This window comes from Lissotriton helveticus, chromosome 7 (assembly GCF_964261635.1).
Source record: "Lissotriton helveticus chromosome 7, aLisHel1.1, whole genome shotgun sequence".
NCBI lineage: Eukaryota > Metazoa > Chordata > Amphibia > Caudata > Salamandridae > Lissotriton > Lissotriton helveticus.
Genome location: NC_136068.1, coordinates 1,691,458,941 through 1,691,484,291, shown reverse-complemented (window position 1 = coordinate 1,691,484,291; position 25,351 = coordinate 1,691,458,941). Strand labels below are relative to the sequence as shown.

General features: G+C 49.2%; 1 protein-coding gene across 2 annotated transcripts in view; it reads right to left on the bottom strand.

The window, feature by feature from the left end:
* LOC144770668 (phospholemman-like) overlaps window positions 1-25,351 on the bottom strand; it is a 349,743-nt gene that overhangs the window by 76,304 nt on the left and 248,088 nt on the right. For both annotated transcript variants that reach the window (XM_078655381.1, XM_078655382.1), the window contains exons 3-5: window positions 21,549-21,587; window positions 18,570-18,644; window positions 16,976-17,012 (exon numbers count right to left, since the gene is read on the bottom strand). In XM_078655381.1, the coding sequence (XP_078511507.1) occupies window positions 16,976-17,012; window positions 18,570-18,644; window positions 21,549-21,587 (151 nt within the window). The remainder of the gene's footprint in view (window positions 1-16,975; window positions 17,013-18,569; window positions 18,645-21,548; window positions 21,588-25,351) is intronic.

Sequence of the window (25,351 nt, the reverse complement as noted above, 5' to 3'; positions counted from 1 at the left end):
TTGTCCTGCACCGGGTCTCCACTCCCACCCCTCTATGCCTCTGCCATCGTCCTCCACCGGGCCTCCACTCTCGCCCCTCTATGCCTCTGCCATCTTCCTCCACCGGGCCTCCACTCCCGCCCCTCTATGCCTCTGCCATCTTCCTTCAACGGGCCTCCACTCCCGCCCCTCTATCCCTCTGCCATCTTCCTCCACCGGGCCTCCACTCCCGCCCCTCTACGCCTCTGCCCATCGTTCTGCCCCGGAGCTCCACTCCCACCCCTCTATGCCTCTGCCATCTTCCTCCTCCGGGCCTCCACTCACGCCCCACTATGCGTCTGCCATCTTCCCGCACCGGGCCTCCACTCCCGCCCCTCTATGCCTCTGCCACCTTGCCTCCACTGGGCCTCCACTCCCGCCCCTCTATGCCTCTGCCATCTTCCACCATCGGGCCTCCACTCCCGCCCCTCTATGCCTCTGCCATCTTCCCGCACCGGGCCTCCACTCCCACCCCTCAATGCCACCGCCATCTTCCTGCATCGGGCCTCCACTCCCGCCCCTGTATGCCTCTGCCATCTTCCTCCACCGGGCCTCCACTCCCGCCCTCTATGCCTCTGCCATCTTCCTCCATCGGGCCTCCACTCCCGCCCCTCTATGCCTCTGCCATCTTCCTCCCCCGGGCCTCCACTCCCGCCCCTCTATGCTTCTGCCATCTTCCCGCACCGGGCCTCCACTCCCGCCCTCTATGCTTCAGCCATCTTCCTCCTCCGGGCCTCCACTCCCGCCCCTCTATGCTTCTGCCATCTTCCCGCACCGGGCCTCCACTCCCGCCCCTCTATGCTTCAGCCATCTTCCCGCACCGGGCCTCCACTCCCGCCCCGGACTCGTTATCTTCTCGCGGCCGCCTCCCTCGCTCCTCGGCTCCGTTTCATGTATATTTAGGTTTTCTGTCATTATTTTGTTTCTATTTTGGTGTCAGGGGAGGCTACGGAAGGAGGTCAGATGAGAGAGGAAAATCTATACGTGGAAATGAAGAAAGTGGCAAACTGACAGGGGAGTGCGGGGGGGGGGAGGGGCTGGAGCGGAGAGTGGAGGGAACCCAGGACAGAAGTGGAACAGAGGGGGTGGGATGAAGGTGTGAGACACACCAGAAGGAGAGAGAGGAGTGAGGAATAGAAGGGGGAGATGTTAAAAGGACATGAGGAGAGAAAGGGAGAGGAAAGCCATGAAGATAGATGGGGAAGGGAGGGAGAGAGGCGAGGCTGATTAGAAAATGAGGCCACTAAAGGGATGTGATTTGGGAAGGAAAGGAAAAGAAAGGCGAAAGGCGAAAGGGGGGGGGGGGGCGGTGTTTTTCAAAAGCCCTCACCCACCCATAGGTGGCATGAGTCATAATGGGGCCACTCTTCACATAGGTGGAAAAAAACACCAGTGTGGGCTCTACCCTCAATGAACTCGATCCTATGGCTGCATCTACCCAAGGGTCCGCACCGGTCACAGTGCAGCCGCCCTTACCAGGCCACCCAAGACCACGAAAGAAAGGGTGGGTGGGCACTGCCGAAAGGGGACCTGCGTCCAGTGCTCAGGTTCGACATGGCTTGGCAGTTCGGGCTGGACTGTTCCCATGAGGCACAGGGTCAGACTGATTTGCATATGGCCATGTCTGAACTGGGGTGGCTGAGTGGGCTAAAGAACGGTGATGGATTAAACCCAGATGAGTTGACTGGGGGTGAGTGCTTGTATTGTCAACGCTCCGTCCATCACCACCTTTGGTTTTGCAGTGCTCAGGTTCAACACTGAAGACGGCTGGGGCGGCTCAAGCGTTTGCAGAGAACACAAGGGGCACTGAAAAGATCTTGAGAGGACTCTTCAAACCCACCAAGGGGTAAAACTTCAGAATGAGCGCATCCTAAACTGTTGATGATTGAGCTTCACCTCAGCCTGATCACCTATAAGTAGGGCTCCCGGTTTTATGCTATTTTTTTCCAACATTTCTGTCTGTATTTATCCATATTAATTTTCGGCCAACTTCTTGTTGTTTATCCATATTTATTTTGTGTTTTGAGAATAAACGGAGCCGTAAAATGGTATATTTCCACATTTATTTAACTCTTCGATGTGCACTCATACATTGTTGCCTGTCATGTTTTAGCAAATTAAGCAACTACATATAACAAAACACTACACTCATGGGTATATATTAGCGCTATATTACAAATATATGTTAACATATGCCTGTATTTAAGGAAATCTCATCGTACAATATACGTGTTTTTAGGGCTCGCCTGCTGATGCGCTTCAGCGCATAGCTGGCGAAGCTCTATAGGGGCTTATCCAGTGTTTATCCACTGGCGATTCCACTGGCGATTCCTTCAAGTGCATGTGCTTTTTAGGTCATTGCGCTTGCGCAAGCCCTAAAAAGCGCGTGCACAATGCCACCAGCCGCCTGCCTGCCTGCCTCGCATTACCACATCAAAGGCAGCCCTCCGAGCGCATTTCTCACCCCCTAATTATTCACGGCCGGCCGGCAGGCACATCAAAGGCTGCTGCTGCCGTGACTCGCATTTCTCCTCCCTCCTCCCCTATCACTGCCCAGGCCGGCCATACTTTCTCTTTACAAGGGCCCCCATTCCTGAATCACTTGAAATCTCTCCACATTATTTGCATTTTGTTAATTAAAAAAATTAACTTCAACACAGCGTTGCACATTTTTCTCGACTTCGGAAGGATGAGTCCCAATCTCATTTGTACAAAGTGTTGTAATGGGATTATTGGAGAGTTAGAGAAACGTGCTCACAAGTTACATTTTTATGCATATCATCTGAGTAAATAAACAATAGCATGGTGCCGTTTGCGTCCTTGACTTGATCTGGTTTTTATTTTTATTTTGCTATTATTCTCACAAAGGCTAAGAAGGTCTGCCTACTTTAGTATTAAGTGCTATACGTCGCATAAGCAACAGCTAACCATTCACTCACCCACGCAACGCCACTCACCCATGCAACGCCACTCACCCACGCAACGCCACTCACCCACGCAACGCCACTCACCCACGCAACGCCACTCACCCACGCAACACCACTCACACACGCAACGCCACTCACACACGCAACGCCACTCACACACGCAACGCCACTCACACACGCAACGCCACACACGCAACGCCACACACACATGCAACGCCACACACACATGCAACGCCACTCACACATGCAACGCCACTCACACATGCAACGCCACTCACACATGCAACGCCACTCACACATGCAACGCCACACACACATGCAACGCCACACACACATGCAACGCCACTCACACATGCAACGCCACTCACACATGCAACGCCACTCACACATGCAACGCCACTCACACATGCAACGCCACTCACACATGCAACGCCACTCAACGCCACTCACACACGCAACGCCACTCAACCACGCAACGCCACTCACCCACGCAACGCCACTCACCCACGCAACGCCACTCAGCCACGCAACGCCACTCAGCCACGCAACGCCACTCAGCCACGCAACGCCACTCAGCCACGCAACGCCACTCACACACGCAACACCACTCACACACGCAACGCCACACACACACGCAACGCCACACACACACGCAACGCCACACACACGCAACGCCACACACACACGCAACGCCACTCACACACGCAACGCCACTCACACACGCAACGCCACTCACACACGCAACGCCACTCACACATGCAACGCCACTCACACATGCAACGCCACTCACACATGCAACGCCACTCACACATGCAACGCCACTCACACATGCAACGCCACTCACACATGCAACGCCACTCACACATGCAACGCCACTCACACATGCAACGCCACTCACCCACGCAACGCCACTCACCCACGCAACGCCACTCACCCACGCAACGCCACTCACCCACGCAACGCCACTCAGCCACGCAACGCCACTCACCCACGCAACGCCACTCAGCCACGCAACGCCACTCAGCCACGCAACGCCACTCAGCCACGCAACGCCACTCAGCCACGCAACGCCACTCAGCCACGCAACGCCACTCAGCCACGCAACGCCACTCAGCCACGCAACGCCACTCAGCCACGCAACGCCACTCAGCCACGCAACGCCACTCAGCCACGCAACGCCACTCAGCCACGCAACGCCACACACACACGCAACGCCACACACACACGCAACGCCACACACACACGCAACGCCACACACACACGCAACGCCACACACACACGCAACGCCACTCACACACGCAACGCCACTCACACATGCAACGCCACTCAACCACGCAACGCCACTCACCCACGCAACGCCACTCACCCACGCAACGCCACTCACCCACGCAACGCCACTCACCCACGCAACGCCACTCACCCACGCAACGCCACACACACACGCAACGCCACACACATGCGCAACGCCACACACACGCGCAACGCCACTCACACGCGCAACGCCACTCACACACGCAACGCCACTCACCCACGCAACGCCACTCACCCACGCAACGCCACTCACCCACGCAACGCCACTCACCCACGCAACGCCACTCACCCACGCAATGCCACTCACCCACGCAACGCCACTCACCCACGCAACGCCACTCACCCACGCAACGCCGCTCACCCACGCAACGCCGCACACACACGCAACGCCGCTCACACACGCAACGCCGCTCACCCACGCAACGCCGCTCACCCACGCAACGCCGCTCACCCACGCAACGCCGCTCACCCACGCAACGCCGCTCACCCACGCAACGCCGCTCACCCACGCAACGCCGCTCATCCACGCAACGCCGCTCACCCACGCAACGCCGCTCACCCACGCAACGCCACTCACCCACGCAACGCCACTCATCCACGCAACGCCACTCATCCACGCAACGCCACTCATCCATATGCAAAACGAAAAATGTCAAACTCTTCTATTGCGAGACCTATTGCATTTTCAATGCTTGTTTAACTTTCCATGCTGTCTATCTGCTTAGTTTTTGCCTGGAATTCATGAAAGACAGCATGGAGAGTCTCTCAAAAGAAGTACCATTTTCAGTATTTTTCCACTTTTAAAAATAAATACAGACAGGAAATACATTGTTTACTGTCTGTATTATCTGTAAAAACAGAAAACCAGAAGCCTTACCATTAAGACATAGCACCCAGAGATACTGACTTGTATATAAGGATTAACATGTGTAGTATTTAGTACAACGGTGTGATGAAACTTCTAGTTTTTCTTGCAAAGTTAAGCACTGAACATTCACTTTACTGGGTTTGTTGGTCGAGTGCTTAGGCATACCCGCACTACCTCCCTGAGCCTGTGACTGCTCACCCCCACTACCTGTTGAAGTGTGGAAGGGGTTGTACTTGGCCCAGTTTGTAGAGCCATACTATGGCATGCAAGGGAAAATCAATGGTAGATGAACTCAAACCCAGTGGTAGAAGTGGGCGGGGACGGAACGGCACGGCGTGCCCCTACTTCTAAAAATTATTTCAGTCCGTTCCCCTACTTCTTACTTTCAAAAAAGCATCCCGGGACGGCAAGAATAGTCCTACCTAAAACAATAACTTTTTTCATTCAAAGCTTCCAGGTGCTGCTCGCACTTCTCGGTTGAACTCCAGAGGCTGCAGCAGCCCCTCCCTGAGCTCCCACAGACCGAGGGCAGGCCCATTGTCATTCCGATTGAGGCAGATTATCCCCTTTCGAATGACAATGCGCCTGCCCTTTGCCTTTAGCATATCAAGTGTCAGTGAGATCTGAGTTAGGGATTACAGAGGAGCTTTCCCCAGACAGAGTACTGTGGGGAACTTGACACCTTGTGTAATTTGTCAATGTTGTACACAGAGTGAACTGGGCAGGAGCAGTGACTGGACAGAAGAGATGACAGGAAAGGAGAGGTACTAGGGCAGGAGAGGTGACCGGGAAGGAGAAGTAACGGGCAGGAGAAGTGACAGGCAGGAGAAGTGATGGGCAGGAGAAGTAACAGATAGGAGAAGTGACGGGGCAGGAGAGTTGACGTGTCAGGAGCAGTGACGGGACAGGAGAGGTGACAGGAAAGGAGAGTTGACGGGGCAGGAGAAGTGATGGGGCAGGAGAAGTGAAGGGGCAGGAGCGGTAATTAGGCATGGGCAGGAGCGGTAACCGGCAGGAGCAGTGAACGAATAGGGGCAGTGAACGGGGCAGGAGAAGTGGTGGGACAGGAGAAGTGATTGGGCTGGAGCAGTGATCGGGCAGGAGTGCTAACCGGACAGGAGCAGTGAACGGGCAGGAGCAGTGAACGGGCAGGAGCGGTGACGGGGCAGGAAAAGTGACGGGGTAGGAAATGTGACGAGGCAAGAAAAACGACGGGCCAGGAGCAGTGACGGGGCAGGACAGGCAACAGGAAAGGAGAGGTGACTGGGCAGGAGCGGTAACTGGACAGGAGAGGTGACCCGGCAGGAGAAGTGACGGGCAGGAGAAGTGACGGGGCAGGAGAGGTGACGGGGTAGGAGAGGTGACGGGGCAGGAGAGGTGACGGGGCAGGAGAGATGACGGGGCGGGAGAGGTGATGGGGCAGGGGAGGTGACGGGCAGGAGAGGTGACGGGGCAGGAGAGGTGACGGGCAGGACTGGTGACGGGGCATGAGCTAGAGCGGTAACCGGGCGGGAGCGGTGAAAGGACAGGAGCGGGGAAAGGACAGGAGCGGTGAACGGGGCAGGAGCAGTGAACAGGGCAGGAGCAGTGAACAGGGAAGGAGCAGTGCCGGGGCAGGAACAGTGTCGGGGCAGGAGAAGTGATGGGGCAGGAGAGGCGACAGGGCAGGAGAGGTGACGTGGAAGGAGAGGCAACAGGGCAGGAGAAGTGAACGGGCACAGGAAGTGACGGGCAGGTGACATGACAGGCAGGTGATCCGATGGGCAGGAGAAGTGATGGGCAGGAGAGGTGATGGGGCAGGAGAGGTGACGGGGCAGGAGAAGTGACGAAGCAGTAGAAGTTATAGGGCAGGAGCGGTGATTAGGCATGAGTAGGAGTGGTAACGGGGCAGGAGCGGTGAACGGACAGGAGCAGTGAATGGGGCAGGTGCAGTAAAGGGGGCAGGAGCAGTGAACGGGGCAGGAGCAGTGAATGGGGCAGGAGCAGTGAACGGGGCAGGAGCAGTGTACAGGGCAGGAGAAGTGACAGGCCAGGAGAAGTGACAGGCCAGGAGAAGTGACGGGCCAGGAGAAGGGAGGGGCAGGGGAATTGACGAAGCAGGAGTGTTGATCGAGCATGAGCAGGAGTACTGACTGGACAGGAGCAGTGAAAGGGCAGGGCGACTCGAAGGGTAGGGGGCCAGTTTAGTTTTGAGGGACCAGTTTTGTACAAGTGCAAAGTTCTTTGTATATTCAGCAGGTATCGGTCAACAATACAAGAGCCAAGATAACTTTGGTGATCAATGTACCTGCTGGAGAGAGATGGGAGCATGTTTTGTCTAGTGGCTGTTTTACTCATCTAAGGTAGCAGAGAGAGGTTATATGCCTGCTGCAAAGAACATGTACCATGCATATCAAAGAGCAATATGTTATGTGCAAAGTTCAGTGGGTACTGCTTTGTGTTCACTTCCCGAATGAAAGGATACTTGAATACATATGGCCTGGCAGTTCGGGCTGGACTGTTCACATTGGGCGCAGGATCAAGACTGATTTGCCTATGGCTGGGTCCAAACTGGAATGACATGGTGAGCAAAAAAACAATGGATTTAGGCCTAGATCTCTGTACTGGGGTGAATGTATGACATTGTTCTGCATTCTGTCCATCAATTGTTCCTTTTTAGGTCTCGCCTGTCGATGCGCATGCGCATCGAGCAAGCGAGACTATAGGGGCTCATCCAGACTTTATCTAACTTGCAAGGAATCGTGGCGATTCCTTGCAGTGCCCGTGACTTTTAAGCTCAATGCGCATGTGCATTGAGCTTAAAAGCGCGTGCACATGCACCCAGCCGCCTACTCTCTCTCTCAGCCTTCCCACAACTCCGCCCCCTCACTACTTGATTGCACGGCCGCTAGGCCGTGCCTCCCCTACTCTCCTCCCCCCTCCTCCTCTCCTCCCATGCCTGCCTGCCTCAACTCTCCGCCTCCCGCCCCCTCCCCCTGCACGGCCGCTAGGCCGTGCCTCCCCTACTCTCCTCCCCCCTCCTCCTCTCCTCCCATGCCTGCCTGCCTCAACTCTCCGCCTCCCGCCCCCTCCCCCTGCACGGCCGCTAGGCCGTGCCTCCCCTACTCTCCTCCCCCCTCCTCCTCTCCTCCCATGCCTGCCTGCCTCAACTCTCCGCCTCCCGCCCCCTCCCCCTAGTTGAGCCTTGTGACGCTTACTCACATCGGAGTCGAATGTCCAGTAAAAACGAAGGAAAGACTGATTGAGGAAGCGATGAAGAAATACTGGGTGAAAAAATCAGGCACCCGAAGCTTTGTCCTTTTATAATGACAGGTCTAATATGTGCTGAAATTGGAAAAAAAGCCATAAGATGTGATTTGTGTTCGATCAGCAGTATAACTAATCAAAGTTAAATCGCACGGAGGCACACTTGCTAACGAGAAAAATTCATTAACAAATACGTATGAGTAAGCATTGCATAGCAAATAAACAATTACTCAGGCATAATCAAGAGCAGGCGTTTTCCCCCAAAGAACTGAAACACCAGAAATCGATATCTTGCCGTTCAGGGACTTCGAGAGATAAATTGTGGTGGTTCCAATATGGCCGCTCGGCTGTAGCAATCGGAGACTTGAGTAACACAGTCCACTCTCTATGTTTACTAGAGGCGCCAATTTCAGTTTTTTTTAAAACCGTACTGGAACCTCTGCAGCTGTTATATTAAGGGAGCAGAAAACGTCTATTCAGGTAACATGGGGAGAGGTGTGCAGCCGATGGGTTGGGTTGAGTTGACACCAGGGAATGCAGGCACAGGAGTCGCCTCGATCGTACTGCAAACATACACGAATTTAGGGATTCTTAGTCATCCAGTGGTATAAAGCTGTCATTTGCCAATAACAGTTTTGTCAGTGGCAACTTCGTTTTTGCAATCGCTTGGACATAGAAAACCGGCCCCATGTCACAACGGTTTCCGGTAGTTCTACGGTGACCAGATGTTCGCAACTAAATCATCGGCAATGTTAATCGTTTTGGCTTGAGTTGTACATGAAAATACAAACTTGCTCTATTGCCTCTGACTGTTCGTGTCTCTATTCTGGGCTGCTACTGTCGCGTGATTTAGGGAGACCTGCCAGACCAACTTGCATTCATTCCTACCGATCCCTCTTAGGTCTTTGCTAGAGACCTGGTATTTGAGAGATGCCGAGTGCGTCAGTAGTATGTGAATGCTACTCAGTGTGGGATTGTTGTCTGCTAGTATGTGATGAGCGTAAGAATCGTTTCAGTGTGAGAGCTAGTCAGTAAGGCGGCTGAGAGTGCTTGTATTTACTAAGTTTTACTTTTACACCTTAAAGGCTTCAACGTTCACATCATGTTTTCATTAAGGCAATGGCTAAAGAGACAGTGTGTACTAATTTAACAATGGGTGGCTCTTACTCATGAGTTAACACTGCATAAATCATTCATAAGAGTTTTTTCATCTGCTACTGATCCGCGAGATTACCTTTCCAGAGGCTGTTCAAAGAAAGGGGACATTAATGACCCCTCCTATCCATTTATTTACTTTCAAGAACTAATGACCACTGACCCGCCAACCCCCAATTTGTATCACTGATTCATACCTCATCTATGCAACTGATTGTATTAATTGCTGTAGCCACTCATCCACGCAACGCCACTCATCCACGCAACGCCACTCATCCACGCAACGCCACTCACCCACGCAACGCCACACACCCACGCAACGCCACTCACCCACGCAACGCCACTCACCCACGCAACGCCACTCACCCACGCAACGCCAAGTAACCAAAAACATTTCCATGACAAAAAGGAGTCTCTGGCCCTTAATCCACCCACCATATGCAAGCGTTTTCATCAGCATAGCATATAGCATATCTACTAGTGATTTTTAGTTAAAGCTTTTACAAATGTTTATTGCTTTTTTGATTTGTAATTCTTTAGCATTGGCTACAAAAAATAAAAATGCAAAAGATTTACAACAAAAAACCCATAAACAATTCTAAATGCACTAACTCTAACGCTGCGAGACCTATTGCATTTCCAATGCTTGTTGCATTTGTCACCCCGAGTGGGACGGGTATGCTCAGACAAGAGTCCCGTGCTCTCCATGCCACTGGAATCAAGCTATCCTGGCTGATGAGGGCTGAAAACCCAAAACCGGTCCTAGGATGCTTGTTAAGGCCGTACTTTTAGAGCGCACGGCTGCCCAAGAGGGCGTCCCGGCACTTTGGCAAAGAGACCTGAAACCCAAAAACGCAAAGGGAAACAGCACTACTGTCACAATGATTACACAGAAAAGAGCAGAGTCTTCAGCTCTTTTCTGAAAGCCAGGAGGTTCGTAGCTTTACGTAGGGGGAGAGGGAGCTCATTCCAACATCGAGCTGCCACAAATTGAAAGGATCGCTCTCCCATCCGAACACGCTTAGCCGGGGGCACCTCCAGTTTAGCCAAATCGGCGGATCGTAACACCCTCCGCGGCACATAGAAGGCAATCCTCTTCCTAATATAATTAGGACCGATGCAATGAAGGGCTTTGAAGGCCAGCGTAAGAATTTTAAATCTGATTCTTTTAGAAATAGGCAGCCAATGCAGCCTATTCAAAAGCAGTTGAGCGCTGGCTCTTCTTGGCAGGCCGAAGATGGCTCTGGCCGCCGAATTTTGGACAATTTGCAGTCTGGCCAGAAGATACTTGGGCAGACCTGCAAAGAGCGCGTTAGCGTAATCTAACCTAGATCCCACTAACGCCTGGACTACTGTCTTCCGGTATTGTAGGGACAGCAGAGGAAGAAACTTCCTCAGCATCTTGAGGATGCCAAAACATTTCCCGGATATCCCCATGATATGGGGGCGAAAGGAGAGATCATCATCAAGCACCACTCCCAGATTTTTCACTTGGGAAGATGATTTCTCAGGGGGGAACATATCCTGGGGCCACCAGGACTTCCAGCCCGGGTCAGGGGCACAGCCGAAGAAAAGCAACTCAGACTTATCCGAGTTGCACTTCAGGCTGTGTCGCTGAAACCACGCAAAAACTGCGCTCAAACAGCTCTTAATCCTGTCGCCGTCAAAAGCCTCGCCTTTGCTGCAGGTGAACAAAAGCTGGGTGTCATCAGCGTATGAGATGACCCGGGCCCCATAAGCCTCCGCTACAAGCGCCAGAGGGGCCATATAGATATTAAATATGGTGGGGCTCAGAATGGACCCTTGAGGAACCCCAACCTCTAGCGCTTGCATTTCGGCGGAGAACGGGGGAGCCCAGATCACCTGCCGGCGGTCTGATAGGAAAGAATGGAACCAATCCAACACCGTCCCCCGCAATCCGATCTCCCGGAGTCTTAAAAGGAGGCCAGCATGAGGGACGGTGTCAAAGGCCGCCGACAAGTCCAAAAGGACTAACATAGCCTTACCCCCAAGATCGAGCGTCTCCCTGATGGCGTCGGTCACCTCCAAGAGGGCCGTCTCCGTGCTGTAATTCGCACGGAAACCAGATTGAGAATCATGCAGAATGTTATTCTTCTCAATAAAGGTGGTAAGTGTGAGTTGAACATGCTTCTCAACTACCTTCGCCAGAGCAGGGAGGAGGGAGATCGGTCTATAGTTAGCCAGCTGCAACGGATCTAACTGAGGCTTTTTGATAAGCGGCAGAATAAGGGCATGTTTCCACTCCCGCGGCACCACTCCGGAACTCAAGGATACATTGAGCAGGGGGTTCAGCAAGTTGTTAAGTACCGGAGCCACCCTGCCCAAACACCTTGCTGGACATACGTCCAGAGGCGAGCCAGATTGAAGCCGGGTCAGTAGCTCGTTTCCAGTCCAGGGAAGACCTGGCCTGGCAGTTCGAGCTGGACTGTTCACATTGGGTGCAGGATCAAGACTGACTTGCATATGGCCGGCTCCAAACTGGAATGGCATGGTGAGCAAAGAAACAATGGATTTAGGCCCAGATCTCTGTACTGGGGTGAATGTATGATATTGTTCTGCATTCTGTCCACCAGTTGTTCTTTTTGCTATATTATGATTGAGCAGCTAGCTGGCTGACATGAATATGAAGGAGCCTTTGCGGGTTTCCGTGAGTCTAGATTCTCCTGAAGAGTCCCTTTCTCTTCTGAGCCCTGCTTAACACATGTGTACAGGAGGAACCCTGTATTCATGACCTCAATGTTTGAGACAAAAAAAATTCATGGATTTGTGAACAATGAGAGTAAAAGCATTAAGGTAACATGTTGTTCCTGCTTATATTTCACACGCTTTACATAAACCTGTATTCCCTATGAGTGTTTGCCTTTTCCTGAATTAAACCTCAAATAAACTGTTTATCCATTGTTTTAATTAAATAACGTTATAAGCTGTAACTGGTCAGTGAAATGCTAAACGTACTAAAAATTGGTATGTTTTGCTATTTCAAGCCACACCCCTGACTCCGCCAACTGATTCAATCTTCGGTTATTCCCGCCCCCTGATTCTCCACCCACAGTTCCCCAACTTTTTTTTCCCACTTCGACCACTGCTCAAACCACATGGTTCAGATTCAGAAGACCCTGCCTGCCCGGTGGCCCCTCGGGGGAGGTGTAACATGGATGGTATCGCCACCTGAGTTACTGGCCATCACGCCGTCGCTGGCATAGGGCGTTTCCCAGGGAGGTTGGGGGATGGTTTTGTAGCAAAGGGGGACCGGTTTTGTTACTGAGGGCCGGTTTTGCAGCAGTTGGGTCCGTTTTGTTACTGGGGGTCGGTTTTACAGCTGTTGGGTCCGGTTTCGTTACTGGGGGCCTGTTTTACAGCATTGCTGCAATATCGCCCCCCAGTAAAAATGCAGCAGTGATTCACACTTGCACCCCTGCCCTCCCCCAAACCCGGAGAGGCTGGTCTGACAAAATTGCCAGGGCTGCTTTAGGCTCCCATTCCGGCCCTGCCGGCCATCATAAGTTACAGGCCTGAGACATGGAAACATATGAACTGGAATTGCTGCATCCTTTACAGAATGCGATTCCCTGGTTCTGGGCCCCTTTTGCAAACACATTTTCCCCCCTGCTCTCAGCAAGAGAAACACGTGGGCAGAAAGTGATTTGCTTTTGCCGGGTGCGTAAATCCGGGAGTCAGGTGATTCAAACTGAGAGCCATAGAGTTCTCTGGTATCCGCAGAAGCTGGTAAGAAGTGAGCCCAGTCCAAAGGTTCGCTGAACTGCTTGTGCGGACTTCACTTGTTGGCATGTTACAGAACTTTAGATTTCAGGCCCTCTCTGCAGCATACATAGTTTGATTCTAGCCTCAGATGTGAATCATGTGCTTTCCACGCTGGGACACCAGACTGGTGTATGGGTTATGTTGCTGAGAAGCTTTTTTCTGATAACTTTTTCCTAGGGAATCTTAAAGTTCCATACGTCACAATGCATGGAAGTGAAATTCGACAGTATTGAGGAGAAGGACCATTCAGAACGATATGGGGGGGGGGGGGGGGGGGGAGAGATATGCTGACTTTGGAACTGGGGAGCCAGGTTCAAAACCTGTCGCCTGCTACACATCCTGTGATCCTCGATGAATCACCTAATCTCACTGTGACTTAACAAATCTGATGTTGTTTAATGTTGTTGCTCAAGAGAGATCGGGGCTTTGTCTAGTGACAGTTTTGACAAATAATAAAGTAGCGCAATGGGTTAATATGCCTGCTGCAAAGAACGTGTACCATGCAGATCACAGACATGCATTTATGAGGATAGCTCAGTGGGTTATTAGTGAAGCCAATCTCCAGACCAAACACTCCTAAAATATACCGCCTACTAGTATCGATAATGTAATTCCTACACTTGCACTCCTAACTGTCTTATGTAACATTTTCTAGAGACTGTCTAGAAAATGAGACTATTAATGTGATTCATTGTCTCTGAATAATGTGTGTGTGCTCTGAAGTGCTCCGACACCATACACTGGCATCAGTAGCGCTGTAAAACAGGTGTAATGCATGTTAGAGAGGTGCTATGGAGAGCCGAAGGGCACTGTTTAATGGTGGTAGTGAGGGAATCTGGAGAGAAGGAGGTTATCGGGGTGGAGGAGGGCTCCAAAAAACACTGATGCACAGGGCTAAAGACGGCCCTGATTGGTTTAATGCTATCGGGATAAATTCGCACTATACAAAATACGAAAAAATATTGTAAGCGCCTTTCTAGAAGGCAATGTTTTTTTTGCCATAATTGGAGTACCTCTGCCACCTAGTGGCAATACATGAAATTGTTCCTTAGGACTTTTATACATGAAACGATGGTGCTTATCTTTCAACCCAGTTCCGATTTTCTCACTGTTTTACTAGGATCTGAGCCTATTCCTTAGTTTAAATTGATCGATTTATGTGTCTCAGTCTATGAGAGCAACTAAGGCGCAGCTATAGTGGTGGTGTAGGTGCAGTGGCACAAGGACCCAAAGAGAAATATTAGTCCACTGTGGTATGCCATTGCCACCAACCTAAGCTTTAATTATTGTTGCGTTGTGGGCTAAACACCTCACCCATACATGCCAAGGGCCTCATTTATGAGGCCTTGCGTGAGTTTTGCACTTCCGATGCGTCACTTTTTGTGACGCATCGGCGGCGTAAAACTTGCCTCCTGATGCACACTATTTACAAAGTGACGCATCTAAGCAGATGCGTCACTTTGTAAACCCCTGCGCTACATTATACCTGCGTCAGGTATAATGTATGCAGAGGGGGCGTTCACACGCAAAAAGCCTCGTAATAGTGACGCAGTGAAATCTATGAGATTTCACTGCGTCACTTTTAGGACGCTGTTGCATCAAAATCTTGCGCCTGCCTCACAGCAGGCGTAAGACTGACGCAAGCCCTTTCACATGGGGCTTTCCCCATGTGAAAGGACGCATTGATGTAGTTGCGTCACTTTTGTGACACACCGCAGCAATGCGTGACTTTTGCGCTTACAGATACGTCAGAAATACTGACGTATCTGTAACTCCTTGCGACATGATGCGTCATGTTATAAATATGACGCATCAATCATGTCGCAGGGAGAGCGCAGTGAAAAGTGACGCATCGCTGTTTTCACGCAGCGATGCGTCACTTTTCATAAATAAGGCCCCAACATTTTAGAAGCGTAAAGTCAGTGGGAGATGGTTTGCCCTTCCCTGAAGCTCAAGGAATGTGTCGTGAGGGAAGTGACTACGTTACGTCTCCAGATATCTTCATTTTTGAGGGAATAAATAAACGTTGACGTTGTTCCACCTTTAAAGAGTGTCAGAATTATAGTAGTTAATCATTTACAGGGCAAAAGTCCTAAAAAATAAGTGGGGGGACTGACCAAGTCAGGCAGCATTTAAGTGACTTCATGACACGTGCTATCAAAGCACGTGATATCACGAGGCGTGACATCACAGGAAGTGATGCTCTGATATGTGTATGCTATAACATATTCCAACTGAAAATGCAATAATATGCTTTGCAGGAGACGTTTTTTATTTTCAAAACATATCATGTAACATGCAGATCACAGATTTGTATTTTAAGTAGATAGGTAAGTGGATTACAACACAGAGATCCTTTTGTTACTTGCAGTTAATACATTGTAATCCTTCTAGTAGACCACAGTGAGCTATGAAGTGTATTTGACTCCTACACCTTGTAACCCTGACTGTCTCAGGTAACACATTTTGTACGTTAATTTATACACGTATATGATTTATTTGGAATGGATAATGTGAATGTTATGTAAAGTGCTCTAACACTCTGCATTGGGATGAGTAGCGCTATAAAATAAATAAAATAGTTCTATTTAAATTGTTATTTGTCTAAATTCTGGGGCAGACCAACCCATCTGACATTGCATGCACTTATTTAAAACAAAGTAAAACGCATCCATCTCTTAAGTACCTGTGAAGAGATAACAAGCTGTGTGCTTTCGTTTTCTCACTCGTGCATTTGTGAGGTTCCAGGACGCCTCCGGTCCCATAATTCATCAAAAGGAGGCCTGATGGCCCCTTATTGTATTTATTTATGAACTTCTGTCTTTATCGTAATCCATCTGGAGGTGGAAAAAAAAGCCCCCTCGCTGCCTGCACATTGCTGCTGGGAAGGGAAAGCAGACAACATGCAGGAGCTCTTGAACGTGTCCCGGTTTTTCAAAATTATACTGGGACAAGTTCAACATGTTTCTGTGGGGCCCAACTTCTTAGCAGGGGGACGGTGTCCACCCTGTGAAAAGAGTGGGTGGACGCGGTGTACCCATGTGTACCCCCGACTCGTGCCCTGCTTATTTACCTAACTTAATTAGCTGATTTGTTTGCAGTCATCTTGGAATCTGAGCCCATGCTTGTCATTTATTAATATCAGACAGTGGATGTACCACACACCAAACAGCAAGCAGTGAAGGAGCGCTTTACAGGGACCGGTTTATAGTAAGTGGAGCACCTTCGACATGATGTGCTGGGTATGGACATTGTAGGGTCTCAGCCCATCTGGGATCGAGGATGTGACAGAAAGGGAGGTAGGTGGGATCACACAGGTGGGAAAGTGCTCTGCAGCATAATGTCCATGTGCTATTTATATATTTATTACACCAGACATTCTTATGTGTACAGTTTGTTGCACAGGAAGCTAAAGCCATTGGTTCTGGCCACACAGTTTTTTTTCAAAGTTCCCAAGCCAGGATGCGAAGCCGGGTTGCAAGACATGTCTCCGCTCCTGTTTGATGCAAGTGTGTCAGTGACCATATCCAATCCTGAGGCATGAATCATGACATTAACTCTTTCTGTGAACGTGGATCATATTCCAGCAGCGAGGACTTTACAGAGCGGACCACACATATAACACACGATGACTGAGTGGGTCATGAAAGAGAAGAAACACGCTTACCTCTGGTGCTGGTTGAATTTGCACCGGCATTTTCTGCCTAAATAAAGTGAAGAAGATTAATAACAAACTCAGGGAAGAAGCGAATGAACACAGCAGATAAATCAGGCACAGCCCACCCCCTGCTGTCTGCCCCTGAACCCACAACTTTCCTGGCCAGCCTGGGAAACATACATGACCTGCAGATATGACATGTGGACATGACTGTCTATCATTGTGATGAGGCATTCAGGCTCCATGCCCATGCAGTTTCTTTAGGTATCTCTTTTAGGGGTGATGTAGCATTAGCCCTACAATCTTAACCTTCCTCAGGAGGTTCAGTATTAGGGTGAAAGTTGGGTGAAATTGCATTGCCTATTCAATCCACTACCTCTCACTACAGGGTCACTTGACTTCAAACGAGTAGGACATTGCTTATACAAAGATTAATATTCAGTATGTACTTTTATAGGGCCTCAGATATAGTAGTTATGATTGCAGACATTTTCTCAATTATCTTCTATGGTAAGTTGTGCACCAAATCTATGTTGGGGATACAGCCTTACCACCAAAAGGATGCAGCTGAGATCAGATCCCAGTCATCAACCCTTTGACAATGCATGTGAAGTGAATTTAGATCTGAATCTAAAATGACAAGGACTAGATACAGATTGCATTCTGGGGCTTAATGCATGGGGCGGGTCGGTCTATCTATGTGAAAAGGACATTTGTATACATGGTCAACCTGAATATAATACAGGAAAATGAAAAAGAAAGTGTGCATTGCGAGAGCACGGTTTAGCCTTGTAAAATATGAGTTCATAAATGTCATACGATGCATAATCACATTTTCATTTGACAAAGATTAGATCATTTTAGGTAGCAGTTGGAGTTTATAAAATTATTCCTCTGCCAAATATAATTCCAATGTTGATGTATGTTAATTCATTTTTACAGGTAATCCGATCAGGATGGCTGCTCAATGACAGGTACAGATTAGGTTTACTGAGCAAGTCATTTGTGAGTTTTTGATTACAGAGCTGGGGTTAAAGATGTTAAAATCATCTATTAAAAAGCAGCAGTGCAGAAGGAAGCTATAGCCCAGGTGATCTGCACAACTCTTCAATCAGGAGACACAAGGTGGGATCTGCTGAAGGATAGTTTTCACCCCCTGGACAATGTTTTGTCAATTGCTCTCTCAAAATGAGGCTTTTTATTTTTTACACTCCTGAGATTTACAAGATATATTTGAAATGGGCAATCACTTCAGTTTACATTGCATGCATGCGCATTTATCTTAAGCGGATATCCTGAAAACCTGATGACTTTTCTCTTTAAGAACCATTGTTTCGCCACCCTGGCCTAGGAAGAAAAATGAGACGGAAGCCCAACATCCCCAAACCATCAGAGCATTCAGAGCATTCCATTAACAGGGTAGGCATTCCGAAGCAACACAAATTATGACGCGCATGTCAGCGGGTGTGGCGTTATGACAAGCATCTGTCCCAGGAACAGTCCAATCCCCCAGTATCGATACTGGGTTTGTCCAGGTGATCAGAGTTTGGGATGTGGTAGGGCCATTGGGGGCTGGGAGAGAAGGAATACATTCAATACTTACTCAGAATGATCAGGATGCCCAGGATGAAGAGGACTCCTGCACACACCAGGCCCCCGATCCGCAGCGTTCGATAATCTGGGGGAGAAAAGGGAATCATTTTGGGGTCCTTCACTCCCTCACACTTTCCTCAAGTGGCACTGCCAACATTATACTACTGACAGGTGTTGCATCGCTGTTCAAAAAGTGTTTGCTATGCAAGGAAATGTACAAGACTGTAGGGGTATTTAGATGTACAGAGGACCTATGCAGCTTCTGTGTAGGGAGGAGAATGCCTTAACTCCTTCCAGATCCGCTCTACATAGAGAGAGGGGCCAGGGTCCACACGTGAAACCCATCTGCTCCCTGTTCATTAGGCCTTGGAGCCCAGACCTGGGTAGATGATGCCAGAGCTGAGAGAAAAGAAGGGAGGACCCTGCAGAAACGAGGCTGAAGGAGAGAGGGAGTCTGCAGTATGACACTCCTGCAGGAGGAACCACTAGGGTGACCTTAGGGAGAAAACCCTACACTTTCTGAGCACGTCAACGTCAGGCATTGTATCTTATGGAGTGGGGTGCAGGAGGGAGCCAACAGGGAAAATCCGGGTCTCCGTTCTCTAGTGGTTTTAAGGGATGTTTTAATAAAAGTAATCTAACCATTTATGTGCCAGGGCAGAGCAAATAAAAACCCGGAGACCAAGCAGTGCCTGTTATATACCGGCCAGCAGGGAGGACATCGCGCTGAATGGAGTCATCTGATTGGTGCAGATCACAGTGTAAGGGGTCTGTCCAGCCTATGGGAGAATAGAGCACATTCTGCAGTGCCCATGCAGAGGGAGAGCTCACTGTAAACACCTTTCCTCAAGGCTGAAGATACACAACACAGTGAGTCTCAGCAAGAGCACAGGAAGGATCATCGATGAAGAATTACACTACATTGCAAGCGTCACTACTATTCATACTGAAACGTTCCAGCATGGCCAACACCTCATATCTAAGGGTCCCTCTCCCCTTTCATGCTTTTGATACATCATCTTATTTTAAGGTCTTTTTAACTTTTATATGATACGGTCCATGAGTGAAAAATACAAACACTGTGGCTGGACTAGTGAGGGAGCATTATAGTCTCTAAAGCTGAAGGGCTGGAACTACTGGCCATAGTCAGGTTAGAAGAAACTTTTATCCTGTTTCTCGCAGGGGCAGAAAATCGATTCATTAATATCATGCCAGGATTCAGGAATGAGGTTCCTTTTGCCTTAATGTGCAGATTTAAGTGGGCTTTAACATGAGGGGGTAACCCAGGATAAAAGAGAAGTGGTGGCAAATATTTCACCCTTTTTGATGACCCTCTTTAGCTCTTCGTCGCTCTTTACCTTTGGGAATCTTACTGACAATGGTACTATGTGTTCTCCTCTTGTCCATTTGAACATGTTCTATATCTCTAGCAATTGCCTGATTAGCAGGTGAGGTAGACCAGTTGTTTACATTAAGCTGATCACAACTCGGGCATAAACAGAAATCCATCCATTCTGGGAACATCATTGGAGACATATCAGTCTCGCCAATAAAGGGTGGGTCGTAGTGCAGCCCGCGGGGGATACACTGTGGACGCTGCGACCCCTCACACCCCACCCTCAACAAAATGGTGAACAGTAAGCCAATTACACTCAATGCATCTGCATGTGTGGTGTATGCTACTGAGTTTCTTCACGTGCATTTATCATAAAGATGCCTCTTTGGCATCAGCAGGGCACTGTCTCCCAGGACTGACACATTGAGCAGCAAGAATCCAAGAGTAGTGTAAACTCCAGAGGCTGCAGATCTCCTAAGGCACTGAAAGGGGATTCGGCCTTTACACTGTAGTGATATATGTCTGAATCTGCATTTATTATGACGCTACTTCTGAGTAGTCTCATTGGGTCACATTTATTTTTTTCTCTGGGTTGGCATCAATATTGTATATCAGTAAAAGTAACCTGTTACCATGCATATATCATTGCCTACATTTGGTATTAGTTTTATTTTTCTACTGGAGTTTGAGGCCATCGTTTACCAATAAAGGCTTATCAGTGGAACTATTCCTGTGGGATGCCTTTTTAACATCTTGTGGTGTTTATTACATATTTGCTTTATTACCCTTATTACATTTGATGGCTTTCGTTAATCTTGGTGTGGACAGAGAAGTTCTTCTGTGTCTGACTCTGGTGTTGCAGTGGTACGTTTCTTATCCACAATAGCTTTGGCGCTGCTTTGGGGAAGTCCTTGCTGCTGAGGCCAGGCTGGCACAGGCAAGGGTTTACATAGTGAAACATTTGACCTCTGTGGGCTGGACTGCAGCGAGCTTTATTATTGGCCAGTTCACACAGTCCTGTGCTACCAGGACTCAAGTAGTTCTACGCCTATGACCAGGTAATTACAGGTGCCCATATAGAACACCACCAACAGATACGTGTTAAAATAGGGCCTTTCCTAGGGTGGAACTCGTGTCTGCAATGTGTTTTAGGGAGGCGGGGCTTGGTCTCCCCGCCTTCCGGGGCCAACATTTTCTATCATGAAATCCCATCCATGTCACTGGGCCCCTCTTATTTTCTTCATGTCTTCCAGAGTTGGGACAGTCCAGAGACTGTGAGCACAATGGTGCATATTTTAAGTCACATGTCAAACAAGGACCAGAGGGGGTCTCAGATATGATAAATGAATTGAGGGAAGCCTGGGGAGAAAGGAGGAGTAATGTTGGAACCCTGCAAGTCAAAAGGAGTATCCTCTTACGTACAGTGTGTATCCTCGCGTTATTCTGCCAGCTCCACCTAAAAACATACGCTAGCGCAGTGTAAGAGTGGTCTCCCCCAGCAGCATTGTGACACGGAACCATGGCTGCTGACGTGTGAAGGAACAGCGATGTTCATAAACCACGTGGTGTCTGTGTCGTAACAGTACTGGAGGACTCACCTGATGATAACGCCTAGCACTCTCCGCGGTCACACTACCCTCCTCTGTTACTTACCATAGGTGAAGGGGTCCCGCTCATCTGCTTTGCCTGGTTCTGTAAAAGAGAAACAGTGTTGATCAGGTGACTGTGTTAAAATATTTCTACTGGATGGTTTTGGAAAGTAAGTCTCTTTCTTGTGACGTCTATGGTAAAAAGCAGGTTTATTAGAATGTCTGTCTGGAAGAACATACAGCAAAGTTGATTACAGAACAACCACTTTACTTTTTATTACATACAAATAAATATAACTTATTGCTTTCTATTGTGCTTTTCACACTTCTGAGCATTGTATATAACAGGAGCTGCAGTTACCCTATGTAATGGTGCTCAGTTTATTCCTTTCAGAAAGATGAACAGCTCTGTTGGTTCTGCATGGATCAAACAGTGGCGGCCGGCACAAATCAACTTACCTCCTCGCCGAGTCCTCCCTCGCGTCCTCCCTCGCCGCGTCTCTCCTATGCTGGCCGGAAAAAGTCTTCGAAGTACCCTGGCTGAAGTTCCCCTGACCCAGTCACAATGTTGCATTGCTGCATTGTGATTGGTCTGAGCAGCAAACCACAGCGCTCAGATGGCGATAGGGAGCCTGGGCATGTTCTCCAAACAGGCTGTAATGAAGCCTGGGTGGAGAACATGCTATGTGTGCATGAATGTTTGGCCAGCCCCAGAGGGCCGACCAAACATTCATGCGCTCTTTAGGGAGTGCAAACCACTCCTCCTCACCCAACTTTAGTCAGCAGAGCAGCCCTGCTCCGAATGGCAAAGATGCAGTGCCTGCAATAGGAAGGAATCCAATGATAATAACTTGGAGTTATTACCATTTTATTTTTCCTTCCACTGCTGAAAAGCAGTAGGGCGACGCTCCTCCGCCTTAGCGGAGGAGCTGCCACTGGGATCAAACCTATCACAAACATGTCAAACAGATGTCATGAGCTGTTTTTTGTATGACATGGCACTTTCATAAGTAACCAACCCATGTATAAGATTACAATTTAGACAATTAACTCCCCTGTGTGACTTTCCGATATCAGGTCTCACAGGTTGGCAGTCACTGTGCCTTCTTATTGCACCAGTTCACCCTGCCTGCCTCCAATATGTGCAGAGCAAGGTACACAGCAGGCTGCATGGGATGTATGACGTTACAACGCATACTTTTACAACGCCTACCTTTACATCGCAAGTTTTACAACGCATACCATTACAACGCATAATGCTTTTGGGTGCTGGATAGTGAATAGTTTAATTTACTATTCCAACTCCAGTCCCCGTGGACACTAGGGAAGGTTATTGGATAGTACATTAACCTATTCCCTATCCTAGAGCGCCCCCAAGTGCTATGCGTTGTAATAGTTTGCGTTGTAAAAGTTGCGTCGTAATGGTAGTGCGTTGTAAAAGTTTTGTTGTAAAGGATGTTTCCCGGCTGCATGAGCTAATGCTCAGGAGCAAAGCCCCAGATGGAGAGACTCACAGACATATTTGGGGGGCCGAAGGCATGGTAATGTATTTTGTAATATTCCTGTGCAGTCAAAAGAGCCAAAGGTCCCTGGCTTGATCGGCCAGGTCTTTTGCTAAGGCCTTTCTTAATTTGTTTATATCTCAAACCGCAGATATGTTTTCCATACATAGAGGAACACAGCAGTTTCCCTTGCCATGTACCAAACTTTTGACTGCAAAGGAACCTGTGAGAAGCTCTAAGTAATTTAAATGCCACCATGTTTCTCCTTGAGACCCTTTTCCTACAGTAAGAACCTGCCCGCTATGGGCTCCCCAGCATAACTTGCTTGTGTCTGAGTCTAAGGTGATATCTAGAGTTGGGGCAAAAATACATTTTCCATTTAATGCTCCATCTGGGATAGCCACCAATCCAAGCCCTCCCTTGCGTCTTCCGATCAAGTAGTTAAAGCTGAGTAGAGGAGACCTCTCCAAAACTGAGGTGCTTTGAGGCTCTGTAGAGCCCTGTAAATTTGAAGAGCTGCGGAAATAGCCTAAATGGACGCAAGCATTCAAAGAGAACCTGTCTTTCTTCAAGACTGACACCATCTCATTCTTTTTAGGTCTCGCCTGTCGATGCGCATGCGCATCGAGCAAGCGAGACTATAGGGGCTCATCGACTCTTTATCTAACTTGCAAGGAATCGTGGCGATTCCTTGCAGTGCCCGTGACTTTTAAGCTCAATGCGCATGTGCATTGAGCTTAAAAGCGCGTGCACAGCCGCCCGCATTCCTCCGACACCTTTGAAGTGAAGCTTAGCTTCACTTCAAAGGCCCGGCTTCTTCACACCCACATGCCGCTCTGCCCCGCTCCGCCCCCTCCCCTGAGTCATCCTGCCTGCCCAGACTTCTCCTCCCCCCTACTTACATCCCGCTTTCACTTGTTTTTTGTTCCGACTCGACGTTCCCCCCGCCACGCAATGCCGAGAGCTTGTTTGTTTTAACCAACAGCACCGAGCAGTGTCCCTTTTTTGTTTGTAAATACCTGATCTACGGCCTAACGATTTTCATGCCTACTTTTCACAAATGCTATATTTCTTTGTAGTCTTCCCGAATATAAATATATGAAAAAAGAAAAAGAATCTCATCCCTCCAATGCATGTGAACGGTGGTAGGGATCGCAGCGATGTTTCTTTCAATGTTTCCCTCGTTGGTGTTTTCAAAAGCTCGTCAGCGGTGCCTTTGTCTGATAAGCAGCTGTTAATGATCACAGAGAAAACCCAGCGATCACGTGACTGTGGCAGATCATTAAGCGGCGTTGCCTTTAGCTCCGCAGTTTAGCCTCTCATCAGTGATGCTCCGAAAACATCTTCGTACTCCACAAAACACACAGTGGGGCTTGAAGTACCACCCGTACTGTAAATAACATAAAACGTGCAAGTGTCTTTCAAGCGACGAGAACCGAAGTTAGCATTGCCACAAAGACAGCCTTCCTTAAAATGATCCAAGCCAGTCCACTACAATGCTGCCGGGTCATAGGTCACCACTATTCAAAGCCCGGTATGTATGCTAGTTTAGTACGCAGATTAAAGCTTGCGATTTGCTCGGTTGGCTGGCCCACGGCTCCCGTTTCCCACCAGTACCGCTAACCAAAAGGCTCCCCACTGAGTCGCTCTCCTTTTTCGAGGGTCATTGTTTCTGTTACACATACCGTGAATACGTTGAAACACACAAACATGGTAGATATGTTTACTGACCACGAGCAGTTAGAAATAATTTTGCAGAGACCAAGCCTAACGCATTGTGCATGAGAATCACGTAAACTGGGCTAAGAATCAGCTGTCACGCCGAGAAAGTCATTGCAACACACAAAGAACCCTTGAAATACAGTCGCAATGAAACTGAATACAGCATGTTGGCAGGCAGAAGGGCTCATTACTCAGTGTAAAGGCTAATATTACAACCAATCAGAGTGGGCTATGACTTTTGGTAAACGTGCTCTTTCGGGACGTTTCCAGGCTCGACGTCATGGGCAGCTGTCGCTCAGGACAAGGGGCTTGAGTTGTCGGAACTGATGCAGCTCGACCGAGGGTGGCGGGGAAGGGAGGACAGTATAACTTCTCTGCCGCGGCCCCTGCACACTGCAACCAGTCCGCTCCCGGTGAGAGAGACTCGGCCTAACACGTGGCTCCAGCAATGCCCTGGATCATATCTGTTACTTCTGAATGCTTTGTTTCACTTTAAGATAACACAATTTGCCTCTACATGGACATCTGAGAAAATGTTTTTAAACATGAACTTTGGCGACCTTCAATAACAACTGCCATAAGTGAATCATATGCAGTGACATGCACCAGAGTCCAGGCGGCACCTCGGCGGCAGTAGTGTGGC